Genomic DNA, 24,492 nt, shown 5'->3' with positions numbered 1-24,492 from the left:
CTACAAATATTGTACCCCTCTATATACCGGGCAGTGGGGTCACTGGTGACATTCCCTACAGATATTGTACCCTCCTATATACCGGGCAGTGGGGTCACTGGTGACATTCCCTACAGATATTGTACCCCCCTATATACCGGGAAGTGGGGTCACTGGTGACATTCCCTACAGATATTGTACCCCCCTATATACCAGGCAGTGGGGTCATTTTCTACAGATATTGTACCCCCCTATATACCGGGCAGTGGGGTCCCTGGTGACATTCCCTACAGATATTGTACCCCCCTATATACCGGGCAGTGGGGTCCCTGGTGACATTCCGTACAGATATTGTTCCCCCCTATATACCGGGCAGTGGGGTCACTAGTGACATTCCCTACAGATATTGTACCCCCCTATATACCGGGCAGTGGGGTCCCTGGTGACATTCCCTACAGATATTGTACCCCCCTATACACCGGGAAGTGGGGTCCCTGGTGACATTCCCTACAGATATTGTACCCCCCTATATACCGGGCAGTGGGGTCACTGGTGACATTCCCTACAGATATTGTTCCCCCCTATATACCGGGCAGTGGGGTCACTAGTGACATTCCCTACAGATATTGTACCCCCCTATATACCGGGCAGTGGGGTCCCTGGTGACATTCCCTACAGATATTGTACCCCCCTATATACCGGGCAGTGGGGTCCCTGGTGACATTCCCTACAGATATTGTACCCCCCTATATACCGGGCAGTGGGGTCACTGGTGACATTCCCTACAGATATTGTACCCCCCTATATACCGGGCAGTGGGGTCACTAGTGACATTCCCTACAGATATTGTACCCCCCTATACACCGGGAAGTGGGGTCACTGGTGACATTCCCTACAGATATTGTACCCCCCTATATACCGGGCAGTGGGGTCCCTGGTGACATTCCCTACAGATATTGTACCCCCCTATATACCGGGCAGTGGGGTCACTGGTGACATTCCCTACAGATATTGTACCCCCCTATACACCGGGAAGTGGGGTCACTGGTGACATTCCCTACAGATATTGTACCCCTCTATATACCGGGCAGTGGGGTCACTGGTGACATTCCCTACAGATATTGTACCCCCCTATATACCGGGCAGTGGGGTCACTAGGGACATTCCCTACAGATATTGTGCCCCCCTATACACCGGGAAGTGGGGTCCCTGGTGACATTCCCTACAGATATATCAGGCAGTGCAGCCACTAGTGAAGATCCCCTGTAGATATTGTACCCCCTCCCCCCTATACAGTGAGGTGCCCCCTCCCATATCTCCCCCATCTCCAGGAATGCCATGTGCTCCAGACTGGCAGTGACACAGGAGCGGCGCCTGGCATCATACAATGGAGAACATTTAAGCTAATTACACAATTAAATCAGCGGGGACCTTTTAGCGCTTAATCCGCACAAAGCCGCGAGCCCCCCGTCCAAATTCTGCTTTAATTAATGGAGGCTTTGTGTTGTGTCTAATCTGCTGGAGAGAAGCACCGAAAATGGGATGAACCTCATCCAAAAGGCAATCAGGAGGGGCAGGATCTAAACCCCTGAATATTATATATGGGGGGTACAGGGGGTCCCGACTTCTGCTCCACGGTCTTAAAACAGAAAGCTGAAATATCATTGACAGAAGAAAACTGATAAAAAGGGGTGGTCTGACATTTAGGACCCTTATCCCGATGCTCAACAGCTCCATTCCCTGTACAGTGGCCAAGCCTTGGAACTGCAGCTGAGCTCCTTTAACCTGTGATCAGTGGGGGGTCCTGAGTGTCGGGCCGACACCAGGCTGATAAAGATGATCTATGTTATGGATCTGTAATGTGCATCAGTAACACTTCTGTCTGATCCCTGGGGGTCTAAACGCATAACTAGGACCCCCATTCATAACAAGGAGAGGGGCTTCTATGTGAATAGGTGGTGAGGGGGGAGTCACCTGAAAACTCCCATAAAATCAGACGGGAAAGAGGAGTTGCGTCAGCTGTGTTGTTTTCTTATGGTAGGAGCCTGGGGCAGAATTGTAGAAGTATCAAAATGTTGCAGAAGTCATTTCCTAACAGATACAACAGATTCCAGGCGCAGACTCCTCTGCCGGCCCCCTGTGACCCCCTGAATCCCGCAGGAGTTTTGGAAAAACCCAAATGTCACTTCCGATTATCACTCGTCCCATTTTTCCGTGGCCTCTGCCTCTTCTCTGGAATCTTCTGCTCTCGTTACATAAGGTAAGTGGCTGCGAGCTGCGTCCACGGACGTGACGGAAATACGGATTCTTGTGTAATCTGCAGTATTACTCTGGCCTTTACCTGTTCATCCAGTTCTCTCTGGTTCATGAACACAATCATTCATAGTTAACGGTCTATAACACTGTAACAGTCTCCCACGTTCATACTGGGCTAAGCCACAGTAAAGACTGAACCGTACAAAGCCATTCAGGATCTTAGAAAAGCTTGTTGACAACATTTATTATTGTAACGTTTAGTGTTTTAATCATCACACTGTTCCTATGGTTACTATCTACATCCTTTGTTCATCCTGAGCCCCCTGATTCATGAACAGAACTTCAACACTGCAGTCCAGACCGATACAAAGTAGAGACCAAGGCAAAAGTGGATACAGTTCAGAATCTCTGGAAAGCAGAATCACATCCCCTATGAATACTCTAATGACTTCACACCACATAACAACGTTACGCATGTTCATCCTGAGCATCCTGGTCCATGAATAAAAACAAGCAGCAAGAAAAAAAATCAGACAGACAGACATTCAGGGGCTCAGAAAAGCAAAGTAACAACACCGGTGAAGCTTTGATTATCCCGAGCCTCTTGGCTTTGAGACCAGAAGAAAGAACATATATGAAGGCATCTGCAATACAGAGTCTCTGGAAAGCTGGGTTATAGTAACTGTACTTTTCCCAGTCTTGTGATCATCCGTTTATCGTAGTCGCCCAGAGTTGATTATTCGTTATCCGAGTGTCTGCCGGGAAAATTCTCCTTTGTATTGGGAAGATTCTGCTGCAGACGGATTAGTCTCGCCACCTGCACCGGTCAGGGTGCCCAGATAAGCTCCGCAGCCCCGGAGTGGCACCCGCGCCAGACACATGGCAGCCCTGGCAGCACCCAAGAGGGTGGCCGTGTGCCATCAGGACCTTCACTGTATGCCCGCCGTGAGGAGCCGCGTCCTGGAAATGTCACCTTTATCAGGAGGCCTTTATTATATCCAGGACTGGGAAAGCTGGGATAGCCACTATAGCAGTATCCATACACAGCTTCACCAAGCCCCTGAATGGTAGCTGTCCTGTATTATCTGCTGTATAGTGCAGACTTCTCTCCGATCTCTCCCCATACTTAGAGATAACACTTCAGGAAAAAGTTCCCCTCTAATAAGCAGGAAAGCCCCGGAGTGCCCTGGCCATGGGGCGCAGCCGCCGCTCCCGCCCGTCCTCCTGCACCCATAACCTTGCGGCTTGAGAGATTTACGGTGAAGTTTCCTCCAGCGACGACCTTACGCGATCACATCGAGGAGGCGACGGGGAGACAGCGACGCTGGGGACCCACAAATCACTCGGGCAGGTGCAAACCACACAATGTGTTAGGTGGAGGCAGATACTCCGGTGGATGGAGTTTTAAGGGGCAGATTATCACTGAAGCCCGAGCTCTATAGATGTAATTACATCCCACTACCAGGAGAACTGGCGGTGACTAAGGGCATGTTCACACTGCTAACGTGTAGTGAGGATACAGGAGAGCAGCCACGGTAGTCAGGTATTGATTGCTGACAATGAGAGCACGCAGCGCCACTCTTGCCTCTGGTTGTGCCAGGTATTGCAGTACAGTCTGACTCGCTGTAGGTTACTGCATTGCTTATAGTCAGGTACAGACTCTGTATGGACTAATCACAGAACAAATAATAAAGAGGACTTGGCAGATCCCAGAACCTCATAAGCATGTGTCAGATCAGTTCCCACATAATTACCTGTACTAAGAGCAAGTAATTAGGATTTAGGCCCCACAATTAAAGGCATCCTTGAATACTTTTTTTTATAAAATCAACAATCTGTAGGATAATGGATCAGTATCTGATCGTCAGGGCTCTGATTGTATGCACACGGCTCCGGCACTCCCTCTAGTGGTGGCTGCTGGGAGCCATTTAGCAGGCATAGTGCTGTAGGTGCCCATGTGGCTTTGTCAGGTACTGCAGCTTAGTCTCCGTAAGGACAAATGGCTGAGCCTGTGCAAATAATGAAGAGCTTACGGCTCTTTCCAAAATGTTTCAACCTCATAATGGAGGGTTCTTCTCCAAAGGTCTGACCCCACACCTAGGAGTCATCAGAATATAGGTCTCACAACTAAAGTATAGGACAGGGAATCAGTAACTGATCAGCAGGGCTCTGACTGTATGCAGGAGGCTCCAGGACCCCCTCTAGTGGCGGCTAATGTGAACAAAAATTTTTTATTAGGGAAATCTACCATCAAAAAATGATAAACCCGGGGCCCTTCCTCATAGGCCCAGGCACTGTGACTGTAAATCTTCTTATACAGGCGGTCCCCTACTTAAGGACACCCCACTTACAGACAACCCATAGTTACAGAAAGACCCCTCTGACCTCTGGTGAAGCTCTCTGGATGTTACTATAGTCCCACATTGCAATAATCAGCTGTAAAGTGTCTGTAATGAAACTTTATTGATAATCCTTGGTCCCATTACAGCAAAAAATGTTTAAACTCCAATTGTCACTGGGGCCAAAATTTTTTTTGTTTGGATCTACAATTATAAAATATACAGTTTCGACTTACATACAAATTCAACTTGAGAACAAACCTCCGGGACCCTATCTTGTATGTAACCCGGGGACTGCCTGTATTTGTTATCCATGACCTCTTTCCTTCTATAATCAACTTTTATGGGCTGAAGGGCTCTAGGGTGTTAGCAGAGTGCCTCCATGCAGTAGCTTCACAGGCTGTTACACTGTACAGGAACACTTCTCCCTCTCAATGTGTGAGGGGCATTAGGCAGAGAGGTGGGAAGCGCTAAGGGAACAGGGGGGGGAAGGGGAGACCTCCTGTGTAACATCCTGTGAAGCAACAGCGTGGCTCTGTTCACTGTATAGTGGCTATGCCTGGTATTGCAGCTCCGTGACATTTCCATGCACAGGACCCCACACGACCGCATGTCACCATGTCACCGTGCTCCGCTTCTATTCCCGTCCTCTCGCACAAATTGCTGGACTGAAATTGTACAAGGTAATGTCACTCTGCTGTACTCGCTCTTGTCAGACGGAAACTTTCCCATTTATTCCAGGAGCACTTAACGGAATGGACGGCAAAGTTTTGGGGAGAGATGGAGCTATTCTGAGACACGGAGGAGGATGCAGAAGATCGTGAGGAGCAGAGCCTGGCGCCGCGGCTCCATAATCACATGTGCAGCGGCTGCTCATTAAGATTAGGAGAAGGTTCCTTACCAGAGGCTGCGGGAGGCGCAGAGCACAATCTACTACCAAAGCCTCAAGTCATTCTACACCTTTCACTCATATGCATTCAATTTCTTAAAGGGGTCGTGTCAAGGTGAACGGGGGGGGGGGGGGGGGGGGGATTTAAGCAGCTGTAATCCACAGAACAAGTCCCCCGGGTCAGCTCTAAGCCAGCAGAACCATCAGAACATCCTATCCAAGGCTTTGTCCTGTTCTTCATAAACTTCTATAGGACATTTGGATCACACACATAGTCGGGGCGGACTTATTCTCTGTTTTGCAGATATCAGCTGTCAGTCCCCCTCCTGATTATACATTTATTCCCTATCCCATAGATAAACGGTTAGCACAACCCCATCAGATGTATCTTACAGTTTTGGAGTTCAGTTTTCCTGATACAGAGCTCCAAATTTTCTCTATTTAAAGTCAAATGTGTGATATATATTTGCTGCCACTAGAGGGAGCTCATGAGCCGGCTGAATACTGCCTTAAAAATTGAGCGCAACATATTATCAGAATGCAGTAAGCTACTGAGCTCCCCCTAGAGGACACTGTAGGTAAATATCGACTTTTCATTCTGCCGTGTATTGATCCAGAGAAATTTTGATTTGAAAGAAAGAAATTATTACGCACACAAATTAGTTTTACATAAAAAGGTGTGCTGTTTTTGGAAAAAAAAAAGACTGCCTTATACCAGAGACCATTGGGCAGATTTACTTAGCCGGTCCATTCGTGATCCAGTGGCGCGTTCTCTGCGGAGGATTCAGGTCCGACCGGGATTTAAAAAGGTAGTTCCCTCCGCCGTCCACCAGGTGGCGCTGCTGCGCTGAAAAGCATCGGAACGCGATGGAGTTCACCGGGCCGGGCTGAGTGAAGGTAAGTGCAAGCTCCGTGACAGATTTTTTGTTTTAAATGCAGCGTTTTTTCCCAAATCCGTCAGGTTTTCGTTCAGCCACGGGGCAATTCAGGGGAAATCGGCGCAAATCAGAAAGATTCAGGTAACACGTCGGGAAAACACGAATCGGGCCCTTAGTAAATGACCCCCCATGTGTCCATGAATTGTGTGTAGAATTACTATCGTCTGCAGAGAGCACAGAGCACAGAGCACAGCAGTGTGAGGTCAGTAATAATACATAACACTGGCTGCTGACAGTTTCCCTTGCTGCTGCTCTCTGTTCTGGGTCTCTCTGGCTGTACATGTATTATGCCGTGTGTGTACATGTGCATACGCTCCAGCGCTCTCTTTCTCTGGGATACTTGCTGTCTGGGGCAGAACGCTCTCATTTGTGATTCACAGCGGCGGTCAGGAATCCATCACTAATATGCCGGTCAGTGATGCGAGACCCTTGTGAGAGGATAGGGCACCCACCGATCCCTCTTACTTACATTACACATCTTTTATGGGTTTATTCATAGTCCCCTTCCCTGTGTGTCAGGGTGGTCCAGGGATTGGGGGGCTACAAGGTCCTATAGTAAGACACCACAGTCCCACCTATACTGCTCTGTATTAGAAAGATTCCTGGTAGAGTCTCCTAGTACTGGAGCCATCCACTGTGATCTCCTACTAACTAACCTGCGGCGCCTCTACAGGTGATAAGAGGAATTACACATTGGATGAAACCTCCTCCAGAGCAGGTACAGCTACATCTGCAGCCTCCTCTGGCATTTTGCTGCTGTTTCGTGACAATGTGACGTTATTTCCATTCCACAGGCCGGTCCCTGGTGACTGTGGTCACGCACGAGGACCCGTAATGATGGGCAGCAGACCCCTGCATGAGCTGGAGCAGGACCCTAGGCCCCCCGCAGGCTGTAATTACATTTCTGCAGCCGCCTGTCACTGGAGATTTTGGGAACGTGACTTTCCTAATATAAAACAAAACCCTCCTGTGTAATTAAAGGGTCAAGTCGGCCCGGGAGCGATAATAATCCGGCAGACGTGAGCAGCGGCGGTGCCAGCGCGGTATGTACAGCGGTGTGGGCACAGACAGGACGCGGACAGTCACTACGATTGTCATGTTCTTTACACATTGAGGCTCCGCAGCATCGCACAAAACACAAAGAAATGACCAAAGAGGGAAATGCACAGGCGACACATCGGCTCAACTATACGAGTGAGGCCTTCATGTTACACGCCAGCCGCGCCATCCATCCAGGACAGTCCATCCCCCACTGCCGTGCCGTCCTTCTACTACTCACCATTCCTCCGCCCTACTGTACGTCCTGGGGACTATACAGTCCCACTGTTCCAGAGACTATCTGGCTCTACAGTCCATCCCAGGGACTAACCAGCCCCAATGGCCTTCTACCCTGCGGACTAGCCAGCCCACTCCATCCCAGAGACTAACCGGCCCCATGCAGCTTGGAGACAAGCTGCTCTTTTCTGAGGACCACCCCATCATCCTGGGGGAAAGATATTCCCTGCATCACATATAAGATCCCTTACATCCACCTGCTTCATCCATTATGGGAAAACCTATCCCTCTATCCTTCCCAGGCAATCCCACCCCCCTCTATCCTTCCCGGGCGATCCCACCCCCCTCTATCCTTCCCGGGCGATCCCACCCCCCTCTATCCTTCTCGGGCGATCCCACCCCCCTCTATCCTTCTCGGGCGATCCCACCCCCCTCTATCCTTCTCGGGCGATCCCACCCCCCTCTATCCTTCTCGGGCGATCCCACCCCCCTCTATCCTTCTCGGGCGATCCCACCCCCTTCTATCCTTCTCGGGCGATCCCACCCCCCTCTATCCTTCTCGGGCGATCCCACCCCCCTCTATCCTTCCCGGGCGATCCCACCCCCTCTATCCTTCCCAGGTGATCCATCCCTCTATCCTTCCCAGGTGATCCATCCCTCCATCCTTCCCAGGTGATCCATCCCTCTATCCTTCACAGGTGATCCATCCCTTCTTTCTTTGGAAGCCTCTTCTCTCTTGTAGATGTGGGTAGTGAGCGTCAGACCCGGCAGTAATCATCAACTCCATCACATCATAGCTCTGGGGCCGTGATCTGTAAATAACAATTTTAAAGCCCCGGTCATATGTGGTTTGGCTCTGACCTCCCCAAGGACGCGATGTGTAAGGGGTTGGGGGGGTTTCGATGATTAACTGCAGCCTTCACTCCAGTCACCTCGGCGTCCATTCATATCACACACATGCCGGAGCGGGCGACGTAAATGGAAACACATATTGTGTGCGCAGCCGAGAAATGTTTACCACTACAATGACAAAAAGGGCAGGAGTAACTGGAAGACACTTATTGCTTTTGTTCCCAGGTTCCTTCCGCTCTGAGAATGTAATCACATTGGTGTGCGTGCCCTCAGAGCAGCGCTCATAGGTGTGCAGAATCAGTGATGAGGCTGCAGCTACAAGATGGGGGGGTCTTACACTGGACCCCAACACAAGAAAGAACAGAATATATGGTGAGGCAGAGGACGTGCACTATCATGGTGAGTGACCAGTAAGGACCACCAGCAGGAGTGTGATGTGTTACAATGTATCTCCTCTATGTATATTATGTTACAATTCCCCGAGGTTCCGATGAATAACACAATGAGGGGGAGCGGTGACTACACACAATGATTAATGACTGATCCCAAACAATATATGAGATTATCAGGAGTCATCCATTAACTCTGCGCTGTCTGGTCCTGACCTCGTCTTCCTCTTGTTGGATCAGACTACGCCCGGGGCTCGGTATCTGGATGTTATCGAAGGGGCATCTCCAGGGGAGCAGAGAATCCCTCCTATACCTCCCGCTACACACAGATGCATCTCCAGGGGAGCAGAGAATCCCTCCTATACCTCCCGCTACACACAGATGCATCTCCAGGGGAGCAGAGAATCCCTCCTATACCTCCCGCTACACACAGATGCATCTCCAGGGGAGCAGAGAATCCCTCCTATACCTCCCGCTACACACAGATGCATCTCCAGGGGAGCAGAGAATCCCTCCTATACCTCCCGCTACACACAGATGCATCTCCAGGGGAGCAGAGAATCCCTCCTATACCTCCCGCTACACACAGATGCATCTCCAGGGGAGCAGAGAATCCCTCCTATACCTCCCGCTACACACAGATGCATCTCCAGGGGAGCAGAGAATCCCTCCTATACCTCCCGCTACACACAGATGCATCTCCAGGGGAGCAGAGAGAATCCCTCCTATACCTCCCGCTACACACAGATGCATCTCCAGGGGAGCAGAGAATCCCTCCTATACCTCCCGCTACACACAGATGCATCTCCAGGGGAGCAGAGAATCCCTCCTATACCTCCCGCTACACACAGATGCATCTCCAGGGGAGCAGAGAGAATCCTCCTATACCTCCCGCTACACACAGATGCATCTCCAGGGGAGCACAGAGAATCCCTCCTATACCTCCCGCTACACACAGATGCATCTCCAGGGGAGCAGAGAATCCCTCCTATACCTCCCGCTACACACAGATGCATCTCCAGGGGAGCAGAGAATCCCTCCTATACCTCCCGCTACACACAGATGCATCTCCAGGGGAGCAGAGAATCCCTCCTATACCTCCCACTACACACAGATGCATCTCCAGGGGAGCAGAGAGAATCCCTCCTATACCTCCCGCTACACACAGATGCATCTCCAGGGGAGCAGAGAATCCCTCCTATACCTCCCGCTACACACAGATGCATCTCCAGGGGAGCAGAGAATCCCTCCTATACCTCCCGCTACACACAGATGCATCTCCAGGGGAGCAGAGAATCCCTCCTATACCTCCCGCTACACACAGATGCATCTCCAGGGGAGCAGAGAATCCCTCCTATACCTCCCGCTACACACAGATGCATCTCCAGGGGAGCAGAGAATCCCTCCTATACCTCCCGCTACACACAGATGCATCTCCAGGGGAGCAGAGAATCCCTCCTATACCTCCCGCTACACACAGATGCATCTCCAGGGGAGCAGAGAGAATCCTCCTATACCTCCCGCTACACACAGATGCATCTCCAGGGGAGCAGAGAATCCCTCCTATACCTCCCGCTACACACAGATGCATCTCCAGGGGAGCAGAGAATCCCTCCTATACCTCCCGCTACACACAGATGCATCTCCAGGGGAGCAGAGAATCCCTCCTATACCTCCCGCTACACACAGATGCATCTCCAGGAGAGCAGAGAATCCCTCCTATACCTCCCGCTACACACAGATGCATCTCCAGGGGAGCAGAGAGAATCCCTCCTATACCTCCAGCTACACACAGATGCATCTCCAGGGGAGCAGAGAATCCCTCCTATACCTCCCGCTACACACAGATGCATCTCCAGGGGAGCAGAGAGAATCCTCCTATACCTCCCGCTACACACAGATGCATCTCCAGGGGAGCACAGAGAATCCCTCCTATACCTCCCACTACACACAGATGCATCTCCAGGGGAGCAGAGAGAATCCCTCCTATACCTCCCGCTACACACAGATGCATCTCCAGGGGAGCAGAGAATCCCTCCTATACCTCCCGCTACACACAGATGCATCTCCAGGGGAGCAGAGAATCCCTCCTATACCTCCCGCTACACACAGATGCATCTCCAGGGGAGCAGAGAATCCCTCCTATACCTCCCGCTACACACAGATGCATCTCCAGGGGAGCAGAGAATCCCTCCTATACCTCCCGCTACACACAGATGCATCTCCAGGGGAGCAGAGAATCCCTCCTATACCTCCCGCTACACACAGATGCATCTCCAGAGGAGCAGAGAATCCCTCCTATACCTCCCGCTACACACAGATGCATCTCCAGGGGAGCAGAGAATCCCTCCTATACCTCCCGCTACACACAGATGCATCTCCAGAGGAGCAGAGAATCCCTCCTATACCTCCCGCTACACACAGATGCATCTCCAGGGGAGCAGAGAATCCCTCCTATACCTCCCGCTACACACAGATGCATCTCCAGGAGAGCAGAGAATCCCTCCTATACCTCCCGCTACACACAGATGCATCTCCAGGGGAGCAGAGAATCCCTCCTATACCTCCCGCTACACACAGATGCATCTCCAGGGGAGCAGAGAGAATCCCTCCTATACCCCCCGCTACACACAGATGCATCTCCAGGGGAGCACAGAGAATCCCTCCTATACCTCCCGCTACACACAGATGCATCTCCAGGGGAGCAGAGAATCCCTCCTATACCTCCCGCTACACACAGATGCATCTCCAGGAGAGCAGAGAATCCCTCCTATACCTCCCGCTACACACAGATGCATCTCCAGGGCAGCACAGAGAATCCCTCCTATACCTCCAGCTACACACAGATGCATCTCCAGGGGAGCAGAGAATCCCTCCTATACCTCCCGCTACACACAGATGCATCTCCAGGGGAGCACAGAGAATCCCTCCTATACCTCCCGCTACACACAGATGCATCTCCAGGGGAGCAGAGAATCCCTCCTATACCTCCCGCTACACACAGATGCATCTCCAGGGGAGCACAGAGAATCCCTCCTATACCTCCCGCTACACACAGATGCATCTCCAGGGGAGCACAGAGAATCCCTCCTATACCTCCAGCTACACACAGATGCATCTCCAGGGGAGCAGAGAATCCCTCCTATACCTCCCGCTACACACAGATGCATCTCCAGGAGAGCAGAGAATCCCTCCTATACCTCCCGCTACACACAGATGCATCTCCAGGGGAGCAGAGAATCCCTCCTATACCCCCCGCTACACACAGATGCATCTCCAGGGGAGCAGAGAATCCCTCCTATACCTCCCGCTACACACAGATGCATCTCCAGGGGAGCAGAGAGAATCCCTCCTATACCCCCCGCTACACACAGATGCATCTCCAGGGGAGCAGAGAATCCCTCCTATACCTCCCGCTACACACAGATGCATCTCCAGGGGAGCAGAGAATCCCTCCTATACCTCCCGCTACACACAGATGCATCTCCAGGGGAGCAGAGAATCCCTCCTATACCTCCCGCTACACACAGATGCATCTCCAGGGGAGCAGAGAGAATCCCTCCTATACCTCCCGCTACACACAGATGCATCTCCAGGAGAGCAGAGAATCCCTCCTATACCTCCCGCTACACACAGATGCATCTCCAGGGGAGCAGAGAATCCCTCCTATACCCCCCGCTACACACAGATGCATCTCCAGGGGAGCAGAGAATCCCTCCTATACCCCCCGCTACACACAGATGCATCTCCAGAGGAGCAGAGAATCCCTCCTATACCTCCCGCTACACACAGATGCATCTCCAGGGGAGCAGAGAATCCCTCCTATACCTCCCGCTACACACAGATGCATCTCCAGGGGAGCAGAGAATCCCTCCTATACCTCCCGCTACACACAGATGCATCTCCAGGGGAGCAAAGAATCCCTCCTATACCTCCCGCTACACACAGATGCATCTCCAGGGGAGCAGAGAGAATCCCTCCTATACCTCCCGCTACACACAGATGCATCCTCTTCAGCTCACATGTGTAAATAGCGGCAGAACGTGTAAAATCTGCACAAATTTTTCCAAACCTACTACAGAAATATAAATTTCCTTTCTGCATGTAATATTTGGCAAATGTCCTGAATGGGGCTCATTCTCCTGTGGACGACCAACCTGATGGACCCGGGTGTGCGCTGACATCTGCTCCGGATCTGGTGTGAATATAACCTAAGAGGGTTTCACCCGGCTATTCTACTCTGAATATCTTTAGGGTAGTAGTAAATTTTGTGGCAGAACACGACCCTTACTGTAATGTATCTGCAGGCATCACTTCTATAAAAGTTCATAGAGCCATCTGCACTACTAGTGGTAGAAAAGCCCGGAAAATCTCTATAAAGTTGGTTGTTCCATTAAAATCCATCAGGATAAACCAGCACTTAGAGACCCAGGCACTGTCAAGGGCCAGGGGGGCGTCATCAGAGCACTCTGTGCTGTAGCTTCACAGGCTGTTACACTGTCTACACTCCTCCTGTTGTAATCTCACAGAGTTGGGAAGTGCTCCTGCACAGTGTAACAGCATGTAAAGCTGTAGCATAGAGAGGCTCTGGAAATGCCCCCAGTCACATAATGTTAAAAGTTGATTGTAGAAGGGAGGAGGACACGGATAACACATATAAGAAGATCCCACAGTCCCGGTGCCTGGACCTATGAGTAATGTCCCTGGTTTATCAGGATGGATTCTGATGGGAGATTTCCTATAACTACAAGATAAGTGATAAAGTCTCCAATCGTTGGGGGCCTGACCTATAGGACCCCCAGCAAACACATCCCACCTATAAGTCCCCTGAGGTGCATTCCTGACCTGTACTCCCATCCACTTTTCTGTGGCTACGTATCCCATAGCAGATCTTATGGATGGATAACAGACGGGGTCTCCACTCTGTATGGGGGGTTAGCAGGCCCGCCGTTATTATATTGGGGGGATGTCAGTAGGTGGACACACATTGTACAGAGGAGACTGGCTGAATCCGACCAGGTCTCAAGATCCGGGAGATGAGATCCAAGCTGCAATAGATGGGAGCTCTCCGGGCACCCGTGCCCCCCCATACTCTCTATAAGTGACTGATGGACCCTGCAGTTTCCGGGGGGGACATGTGAATCCGGTCTCCGTACTTGCACTGACTTTTCCGGCAATGACATCGATAAAAACCCTTGCGTCCTCCAGAACCGCCTCATCCTATTATTTCGCTCTAGAAGAAATCCTTATGTTTTTGCTCGCATCACCCCCAATCCTTGCTCATCTCTCCCAAGGTCGCGGAGCGCGGGCTGTAATCTGATTAGCGGCGCAGCCATCACGCCGAATCCGATGTCAGCTCCTTTTGTCTCCGCTAGATGCGACCGAGACTTGAAATTATTAAATATCTCGTAAACAGACACTTTCCCTCCACAAGGTGACACTCCGGATAAACCTCTCCTCGTGTGCCGTGACAATGGGTTTACCAGCGCCGGGGGCTGAGGGCGGAACGCAGAGATGTGTCGCAACGTACAGGCCTGAAACCAGGCTCCAAACCGGAGGACGAAGGGACACGAGAGCAAACGGGGTCCGGGATGGATTTAATGGCTCACAATGAACTGGATTTATATACAACCATAGAAAGTTATCATCAATGTCCTGATACATTGTAACAAACCATCAGTGGTGGAACAGAGATGATTGTACAGACTAGGTCAATTGTAACAAACCCTCAGGTCACGAGAAGCAATAATACAATACTATTTCATCAGTAGGACAACAAGCAGAGATTTAACCCTTTAGCGTTGTTCCTAAAGTTCCCATATCCATCAGTTAGGAAGAACCAAACCCCTACTCTAGTAATAATGGGGGTCCCAATAGTTGGACCCCCATTAGTGAGACTTAACCCCTACTAACCTTAGGTCAACCCCTTTAAAGTAAGTGAGAAACAGATTAAAATCAAAAGAATGCGGTCAGTATGGTACTGCACCCTGCCCATGAATCAGGGGGCTCTGGATGGGCAACGTTTGTACCATGCGTCTCAGGGCTGCAGACATGTCCAAGCCGACACACAAACAACCCTGTAGCTCATACAGCACTGCTACATCAGTATCCTGTGAATAGTTAAAGGGGTGGATCAAACGTGTATTAAAGGGAGCAGTGTGATAAATGGCGTCAGCAGAATCAGGATCCACCTTCATTATGTCTATTAAGTGCTATGGCCTTTAGCAAGAGGGCTTATAGCTATGCTCATCCAGAGCCTCCTGATTCATGAAGAGAATGCAAGGACTGCAGTGTAGACTGACATGGATGCAGATCATATACACATCTGATGAAGCGCTTTTGACAATTTCCATACAATTTCCATGCAATTTCCGTACAATCTGCTGCAGACGGGGATTTTTAGGGTGTCTGGAGGTAGTTTATCCCCCTCCCAGTCTGTGGGTGTGTTCAGGCTGCACACTGCCCCCTATGGAGCAGGACGCGTATGTCAGCCACGTCATCTGGCTGGTTATGATGTGTGGTGATTACATTATTACGTGGCGTTACTTACTTGCTTCTGATTTTTCGCCGCTCCGTCGCCGAGTAACGACTTGGATTTCTCGGCTATTTTCTGTAAGAAGAGAACAGAGAGAAGCGTCAGCTCCTGGACGTATTCCCATAGATCCTTCATTACATGACGTGTCTGAGCGCTGCCTGGGGGGGTACGTGGTATCTAAGCATGACACAATACTCATATGATGGGAGAGGTTGTTGGGATTTCTGCTTTCCGCTCACATCCGTCTCATGTGCTACAGGGCATCACTGTCCCGGTAAACACAAACCAGATTAGAGGATGAAAAACCAACACAATTTCTATGCAAATTCATCCTTTAAGTGGGATTTTATCCATGGCGGAAAGAGATTGCGCTTAACCGTTGGCAACCCGCCGCATCTAAGGGGTGAAAGGTCCCATTGTTAAAGGGATTTTCCAGGCTCCAGTTCATAGAAGAGGTCATCGGGAGGTCATTGGTGCAGTTCTGTGACTCACCACTAAGCTACAATCAGGGACAGCTACAGTAAAGGGTCCACACGCTACAGAGGGAGCTGCTCCGCTTTGCTGCTATTTACATGATACAAAGTTACAAATCTGCTGCCCAAACTGTAACATAAGTTTTGAGCCATCTACAGCCACCACTAGAGGGAGCTCAGGAACTCACCGCAGACTGTTGTTGCATTACACAGCAATCTCTTGAGCTCCCCCTAGTGGTGACAACACGAAGTGTGAATTTTATTATGCAGTTATGTTTCTGGACCGGATTTGGGGCTGTGTATTGTATATTCGGACAAAATTAAGACAGAGATTCACAATGAGGCCTTGGTTCTGGTGCCCAGAACCATCCTTATAATTGATGGTCCCATATCCAGACCAGACATAAGTGATGCTGAGGGGTCAGGCCAAAGTCTTACGTTCTGCACGGTCCCGTAGCGCTGGATGGCCTCAGATAACTGGCTCTTCAGACGGTCCAGCTGCAGGCGATCTTGCTATAAAAGAAAAGACGTAAAACTGATAAACCATCACAATCATGAGGCACATATCTCCAGGCATGTCAGCTAAGCCCTTCTCATAAAGGGAACCTATCAGCAGGTGCGATCAGACAGACTGCAGCCAGTGTTATGTATAGTCCCTGGAGAGATGTGTGATCAGACCTCACACTGCTGTGCTCTGTGCTCTCTGCAGCCAGTGTTATGTATTGTCCCTGGAGAGATGTGTAATCAGACCTCACACTGCTGTGCTCTGTGCTCTCTGCAGCCAGTGTTATGTATTGTCCTTGGAGAGATGTGTAATCAGACCTCACACTGCTGTGCTCTGTGCTCTCTGCAGCCAGTGTTATGTATTGTCCCTGGAGAGATGTGTAATCAGACCTTTGTGTATGTTGTTAGTAGCAGCAGGACTGTGAAATATGAATTAAAATGACAGAACTAAAGATTCTCACAGTATCCTCACACTGCTGTACTCTTTGAAGCAGCACAGAGGGGAGGGCCCGTGAAGAAGAAGCACAGAGGGGAGGGCCCGTGAAGAAGAAGCACAGAGGGGAGGGCCCGTGAAGAAGAAGCACAGAGGGGAGGGCCCGTGAAGCAGAAGCACAGAGGGGAGGGCCCGTGAAGCAGAAGCACAGAGGGGAGGGCCCGTGAAGCAGAAGCACAGAGGGGAGGGCCCGTGAAGCAGAAGCACAGAGGGGAGGGCCCGTGAAGCAGAAGCACAGAGGGGAGGGCCCGTGAAGCAGCACAGAGGGGAGGGCCCGTGAAGAAGCACAGAGGGGAGGGCCCGTGAAGAAGCACAGAACACAGCAGTGTGGGGAGATGCTCTCTTACATTTGGAATGGCAAAAATCTTGAGCGACATGTAACAATTGAAAGCAGAGAACAGAGCACAGCAGTGTGAGGACACTCCCAGTGCACTTGGATAAGTTTCAATCCTGGGATATGAATCCATATGTCACAGTCCTGCTGCTACATACATGAATGTACGCTTACACATCTCTCCTGGACACAACATAAAACACTGGCTGCAGAGAGCACAGAGCACAGCAGTGTAAGGGCACTCATAAATTTGCTACTTACAGGGGGGCAGACAATGTAGAGCGCAGACACTCACCCGGGTGGAGCCCTTCACCAGTTCGGACAGCTGGCGCACAGACTTGGTGCTGGACTTTATAATGTTGTTGGTTTCCTGCTGCGAGAAATGCCTAAAAACAAAAGAGGAACCGCTCAGCCCAGGAACACGGTGAGAAGAGCTGCAGCTCTGGGGGTGACCGGAGAACAAGGCCAATACATCGTCTCAGACAAAAATAATACAAGCAGCAAACAGCAAAGCGAAAGAATAGTAAAGGCAGCTTTGGCTGTGACTGGAGTATAACTGTAATCACTATCATAATGTGAGGTGTCAGGTATAACATACGCATGACCCCTGACCCCATGGCTGCAGTAACAGAGCAATCAGCGACTATAAGTGTGAATGTGTGCATCAGTACAGGGCTACGCAGCCAGCAGAATATTTGGTGCAGCTTTGGAAGGGACTGGAGTGTGAGCGGTGATTCCTCTGTAGATCAGCAGAATGTAAAGTGATGGACTATGAGGGGCTCTATGGGGGGCTCTCATGTGAAGGCGGTTTTATTAGCGCTGGATATTAGATACAGTAAGATGCGATTATGTAACGGCGCTCGCCTGCGTGATCCCCACAACGGCGCTTAAGACATGCTTCATCAGAGCGCCCTCATTAAAAGGAAATAAGAGGAGGAATTTCCCATTGTTCAGCAAACTTCCCTCCATTTAATAAACAGGAGGCGGAGGTCTCTTCATTAGGGTAATTATGGCGGCGCCCCGGGTGACTTCCCCTCGCAGTCTGGCGGAGGAGGCGGCTGCTGGTGTTAAGTAGCGGAGGATGACCGGCCACGACTTACAGGAGGAGAGCAATCTGCCAGCACTAAATATTTACAGGCCTCGCAGCGCCCGGAGCAGCGCAGCCAGAATATATAATGTGCCCCCCTATACACAACACAACGGGGGCTGGAGCCAAGTTCAGCTCTACTCACTACAGAGTAACGCAGGATAACCTGTCACCAGAATGTGATATTTAGCTGGTGACAATAGCGGATATTGAAAATGTCTATCTGCATTATGATCGGGTAATGTTGGTTTTTTCAGGAGGTTATTTCGGCGCCAAATACTCACAAGTATTATATGATAAACTTAGAGTTCCTTTATTGGGTAAGACGCGTTTCGAGCCCGAACCGGGCTCTTCTTCAGTTACACCTTTTGTAACTGAAGAAGAGCCCGGTTCGGGCTCGAAACGCGTCTTACCCAATAAAGGAACTCTAAGTTTATCATATAATACTTGTGAGTATTTGGCGCCGAAATAACCTCCTGAAAAAACCAACATTACCCGATAATGCATGCTCCATAGACGCCTACTGCTACGGAGACCAGGAAGGCTGCCAGACTCCTATTTATATTTCATAACGTCTTCTAACGTGTTGTACCGGACGTACAACCAAAAAAGGTGAGTGAAACTAATCTTGCTATAAAAACTCACACACCGAAAACAGATCTCACATGTGGCGCCTGCATTGTCCATCTTCTTTTTCCTGAACCCTATCTGCATTATGAATCATTTCAGTAGTTTATATAAGTTTATTTCACATTACCTGGCTCCCTTCCAGCAGAGTTTGGAGAGTCCCCGGGGATAAGCTGCTGTGTCCCTCTGTGTCAGTTTCCACTCACAGGCACACAGAGGCTGCAGCGGCCCCTCCCAAGGCACAAGGTTATGTGAAATAAACTTATATAAAGTACTGAACCTTTTTAAAATGTTGACAAAGACATTTTTTAAATCAGAAAGCGCCGAGTGGCGCGAAACGGCCCGTCGGCTCAGCGGCACTGCGTGCCTCCCTGTATTTTACCCTGCACTAATAAAAGAAGACTTTTTCACCACCGGTGAGTGCCATCCCATCCTTCCTTTCTATTTTTTAAATCAGCTCGGCATAGGCTACTAGAACCGGACACCAGCTAAAAATGATAATGCTGGTGACAAGTTCGCTTCAAAGGGAACCAATAAGCAAGTTTGACCAATCACAAGCGAGCGCATAGTGTTATGAAGCTTCTCCAAGTGCAGACCTTTGTGTATGTTAGTAGCAGCAGGACTGTGATATAATGACGAGTAATTAATAATTGAATACTTATGCTAATGAGCCAAAAGAGTTCTGGAGGTCGCTACCAGAGCCACACCGTACTGTAGCTTCACAGGCTGTTACACTCCACCTGCTCTTTCGGCGCTTCCCTCCACTCTCTGCCTGATGTAATCTCACACTGTGGGAGAGGGTAAGTGCTCCTGCTCTGTGTAACAGCCTGTCAAGCTACAGCATGGAGGGGCTCTGGAAACAACCCCAGAGCCCTTGAGCCTCTTTATTATTAGTATAATTACCCCACTTGGCACCACCTAGTCCTGCCTCTTGACACCATTATTGACATCCCTTGCAAAAACAAAGCCTAGGAGGAAGAAAACAAGTGCTTGTGCAGTTGTAGCTCCGCCCCTGGTGCACCGAAAAACTCAAATGCCTAGAAAAAAACAACCTGAATTTAGTCTAAAATTGGAGATTACAGGAAACAGGTCAGACAGCACTGGAGGAGCCCTACACAATGCTGGGAAATTCCCTTTAAATCCTAATTTGGAGCGACCTCGTTCCAGGCGGTGGATAAAGTGCGGAGCTAAGAGAAATTTCCCGATGAGCCGTAACGAGAGGCCAGACATTATCCACAGATGCTCCATCCAATGATGTGATAATCTCCTCTATGGGCCATGCGCCTCTCCATTCACCCGGCCGCCATTCATTCACCCCCCCGCCCCATCCGCGCTCATTGTCCGCCGGCCCCGTATCTGCTGTGCAGCCGCTGGAGGCTCAGGGGGGTGCAGAGGATTTGGGGTTAGTGCATTGTACAGATAAGGAGGAGGCGAGATAAGAGGCCGCCCCAGGACTGCTGTGTAAGCACACGCTCCGCTGCTCCATACACTCACCACAAAATGGATTGGATTTTCTAATTTTTACGAGTGAAAAGGTGCAGAAAAAGCTCCACAGTAATCATGTGATGTAACATTTACATCAAGTCCCTGCAACGATGAAGACGTTACATACAAAGCGACGACTGAGGGAAGGAGAGTAACAGAGAGTAATAGATTGTATCCCCCCTGTACAGTCTCCTCTCCCTGGGATGTAATGGCTGATAACAGAGAGTAATAGATTGTATCCCCCTGTACAGTCTCCTCTCCCTGGGATGTAATGGCTGATAACAGAGAGTAATAGATTGTATCCCCCCTGTACAGTCTCCTCTCCCCGGGGTGTAATGGCTGAATACAGAGAGTAATAGATTGTATCCCCCCTGTACAGTCTCCTCTCCCCGGGATGTAATGGCTGATAACAGAGAGTAATAGATTGTATCCCCCCTGTACAGTCTCCTCTCCCCGGGGTGTAATGGCTGATAACAGAGAGTAATAGATTGTATCCCCCCCTGTACAGTCTCCTCTCCCCGGGATGTAATGGCTGATAACAGAGAGTAATAGATTGTATAGCCACCTGTACAGTCTCCTCTCCCCGGGATGTAATGGCTGATAACAGAGAGTAATAGATTGTATCCCCCTGTACAGTCTCCTCTCCCCGGGATGTAATGGCTGATAACAGAGAGTAATAGATTGTATCCCCCTGTGCAGTCTCCTCTCCCCGGGGTGTAATGGCTGATAACAGAGAGTAATAGATTGTATCCCCCCTGTACAGTCTCCTCTCCCCGGGGTGTAATGGCTGATAACAGAGAGTAATAGATTGTATCCCCCCTGTACAGTCTCCTCTCACCAGGATGTAATGGCTGATAACAGAGAGTAATAGATTGTATCCCCCTGTACAGTCTCCTCTCCCCGGGATGTAATGGCTGATAACAGAGAGTAATAGATTGTATCCCCCTGTACAGTCTCCTCTCCCCGGGATGTAATGGCTGATAACAGAGAGTAATAGATTGTATCCCCCCCTGTACAGTCTCCTCTCCCCGGGATGTAATGGCTGATAACAGAGAGTAATAGATTGTATCCCCCCCTGTACAGTCTCCTCTCCCCGGGGTATAATGGCTGATAACAGAGAGTAATAGATTGTATCCCCCCTGTACAGTCTCCTCTCCCCGGGATGTAATGGCTGATAACAGAGAGTAATAGATTGTATCCCCCCTGTACAGTCTCCTCTCCCCGGGGTGTAATGGCTGATAACAGAGAGTAATAGATTGTATCCACCCCTGTACAGTCTCCTCTCCCCGGGGTGTAATGGCTGATAACAGAGAGTAATAGATTGTATCCACCCCTGTACAGTCTCCTCTCCCCGGGGTGTAATGGCTGATAACAGAGAGTAATAGATTGTATCCACCCCTGTACAGTCTCCTCTCCCCGGGGTGTAATGGCTGATAACAGAGAGTAATAGATTGTATCCCCCTGTACAGTCTCCTCTCCCCGGGATGTAATGGCTGATAACAGAGAGTAATAGATTGTATCCACCCCTGTACAGTCTCCTCTCCCCGGGATGTAATGGCTGATAACAGAGAGTAATAGATTGTATCCCCCCCTGTACAGTCTCCTCTCCCCGGGGTGTAATGGCTGATAACAGAGAGTAATAGATTGTATCCCCCCTGTACAGTCTCCTCTCCCCGGGGTGTAGTGGCTGATAACAGAGAGTAATAGATTGTATCCCCCCTGTACAGTCTCCTCTCCCCGGGATGTAATGGCTGATAACAGAGAGTAATAGATTGTATCCCCCCTGTACAGTCTCCTCTCCCCGGGATGTAATGGCTGATAACAGAGAGTAATAGATTGTATTCCCCCCCTGTACAGTCTCCTCTCCCCGGGATGTAATGGCTGATAACAGAGAGTAATAGATTGTATCCCACTGTACAGTCTCCTCTCCCCGGGATGTAATGGCTGATAACAGAGAGTAATAGATTGTATCCCACTGTACAGTCTCCTCTCCCCGGGATGTAATGGCTGATAACAGAGAGTAATAGATTGTATCCCCCTGTACAGTCTCCTCTCCCCGGGATGTAATGGCTGATAACAGAGAGTAATAGATTGTATCCCCCCTGTACAGTCTCCTCACCCCGGGATGTAATGGCTGATAACAGAGAGTAATAGATTGTATCCCCCTGTACAGTCTCCTCTCCCCGGGATGTAATGGCTGATAACAGAGAGTAATAGATTGTATTCCCCCCCTGTACAGTCTCCTCTCCCCGGGATGTAATGGCTGATAACAGAGAGTAATAGATTGTATCCCCCTGTACAGTCTCCTCTCCCCGGGATGTAATGGCTGATAACAGATAGTAATAGATTGTATCCCCCCTGTACAGTCTCCTCTCCCCGGGGTGTAATGGCTGATAACAGAGAGTAATAGATTGTATCCCCCCCTGTACAGTCTCTTCTCCCCGGGGTGTAATGGCTGATAACAGAGAGTAATAGATAATACTGAGAGGGCTTGGTTTGGTGGGGTAGATGCTCCATTACATGTGGGTTATTTTCGGCAGTGATGCCCTTTCCTGCAGTGTTACATTCTAAGTGCTACTGCAGTAAAGTGAGGAACCTTGTGCAGGTCCAATCCTTATGGGGGGAGGTTCCGTGGAGTGTAAAGTTAGACAAGGAGGCGGAGTCATATCACATGAGGTCATATAAGATTTGGGGTGCAGCGCAGACCCCTCACCCCCCCACCTGATGTGAAAACAAGTCTCTGACATTTTAAGTGATTTATATATTTACCGAGACCATTCATAGCGTTACCATGACAACCCGATTCTGTGCACTCCCGATAACGAGCCCCTGTCCGCCCCCCTGACACGTCCGAGGAAAACACTCGAATATCCCACAAAACGGCGATTTTAAGGCAGATTCTTTTTTAACCTGTGGATGACTCATAACTTACAGGAGCGTCTGCAAACATTTACCACCGAGATGCTGTGGCCAGGGAGAGCGAGGCATCCAAGGGGTATCTGTCACAATAACCATCACCACTACGGCACCCACAGAGGTCACATGGGTTTCTCAAAATAAATGTGCACTAAAGCCAAAAACTCCCAAAAAGAAAATCAAAACTCGAGGGCCAAGGTTTGTTACAATGTATCAGTGAAGACGACATCCAGCCTGATGATGGGCAGAACAGGAGAGATGTGTGCGACACAGGACAAGTCAAGGACAAGGGCTCAGCCTCTAGAAATGGACCAGGTCCAACTTCATGGCAGCAAGCAGAGATACTGAGATGCTATAAGACTAGGATTTAGACAAAGCCTGAAGATACCAGCAATGTTACTACAGTAACAGGAGGATTGTAGCATCTGCCGCTGCTGAGCAGGTGATCAGTGCCGGGACCAGGACAATGCACCGAGGATACACATGTATACAGCACTGATACACCAGTAACTATGGAAACTCCTCATTTCACACAATCTAAAAACTACGAAACAAAGAACAAATATGTGTCATGTGCAGAACATGAAATCACCGAGACTAATCATCACCACAAACCTGAGGAGCAGGAACAGGAGAGGAACGTCATCACATCACACCAGGAGGGGGCCCAATACAACTGCACTATAATACTGCCCCCTATGTACAGGAATATAACTGATATAATACTGCCCCCTATGTACAAGAATATAACTACTATAATACTGCCCCCTATGTACAATAATATAACTACTATAATACTGCCCCCTATGTACAATAATATAACTACTATAATACTGCCCCCTATGTACAAGAATATAACTACTATAATACTGCCCCCTATGTACAAGGATATAATTACTATAATACTGCCCCATATGTACAAGAATATAACTACTATAATACTGCCGCCTATGTACAAGAATATAACTACTATAATACTGCCCCCTATGTACAAGAATATAACTACTATAATACTGCCCCCTATGTACAAGAATATAACTACTATAATACTGCCCCCTATGTACAGGAATATAACTACTATAATACTGCCCCCTATGTACAGGAATATAACTACTATAATA

The 24,492-nt window shown here is 49.6% G+C and overlaps 1 protein-coding gene across 5 annotated transcripts in view; it reads right to left on the bottom strand.

Annotated features, from left to right (window-relative positions):
* Nucleotides 1-24,492, bottom strand: part of TSNARE1 (t-SNARE domain containing 1) — a 209,500-nt gene that overhangs the window by 121,771 nt on the left and 63,237 nt on the right. For all 5 annotated transcript variants that reach the window (XR_011855647.1, XM_072151091.1, XM_072151086.1 and 2 more), the window contains exons 6-8: nt 17,552-17,642; nt 16,364-16,438; nt 15,468-15,527 (exon numbers count right to left, since the gene is read on the bottom strand). Coding sequence is in view for 4 of the 5 variants with exons in the window: in XM_072151091.1 (XP_072007192.1) it covers nt 15,468-15,527; nt 16,364-16,438; nt 17,552-17,642 (226 nt within the window). In the remaining variant the exon portion in view is untranslated. The remainder of the gene's footprint in view (nt 1-15,467; nt 15,528-16,363; nt 16,439-17,551; nt 17,643-24,492) is intronic.

Source organism: Engystomops pustulosus, chromosome 5, assembly GCF_040894005.1.
Source record: "Engystomops pustulosus chromosome 5, aEngPut4.maternal, whole genome shotgun sequence".
Lineage (NCBI taxonomy): Eukaryota > Metazoa > Chordata > Amphibia > Anura > Leptodactylidae > Engystomops > Engystomops pustulosus.
The sequence above is the reverse complement of the archived record's forward strand: the minus strand, read 5'-3'. Positions and strand labels throughout refer to the sequence as shown.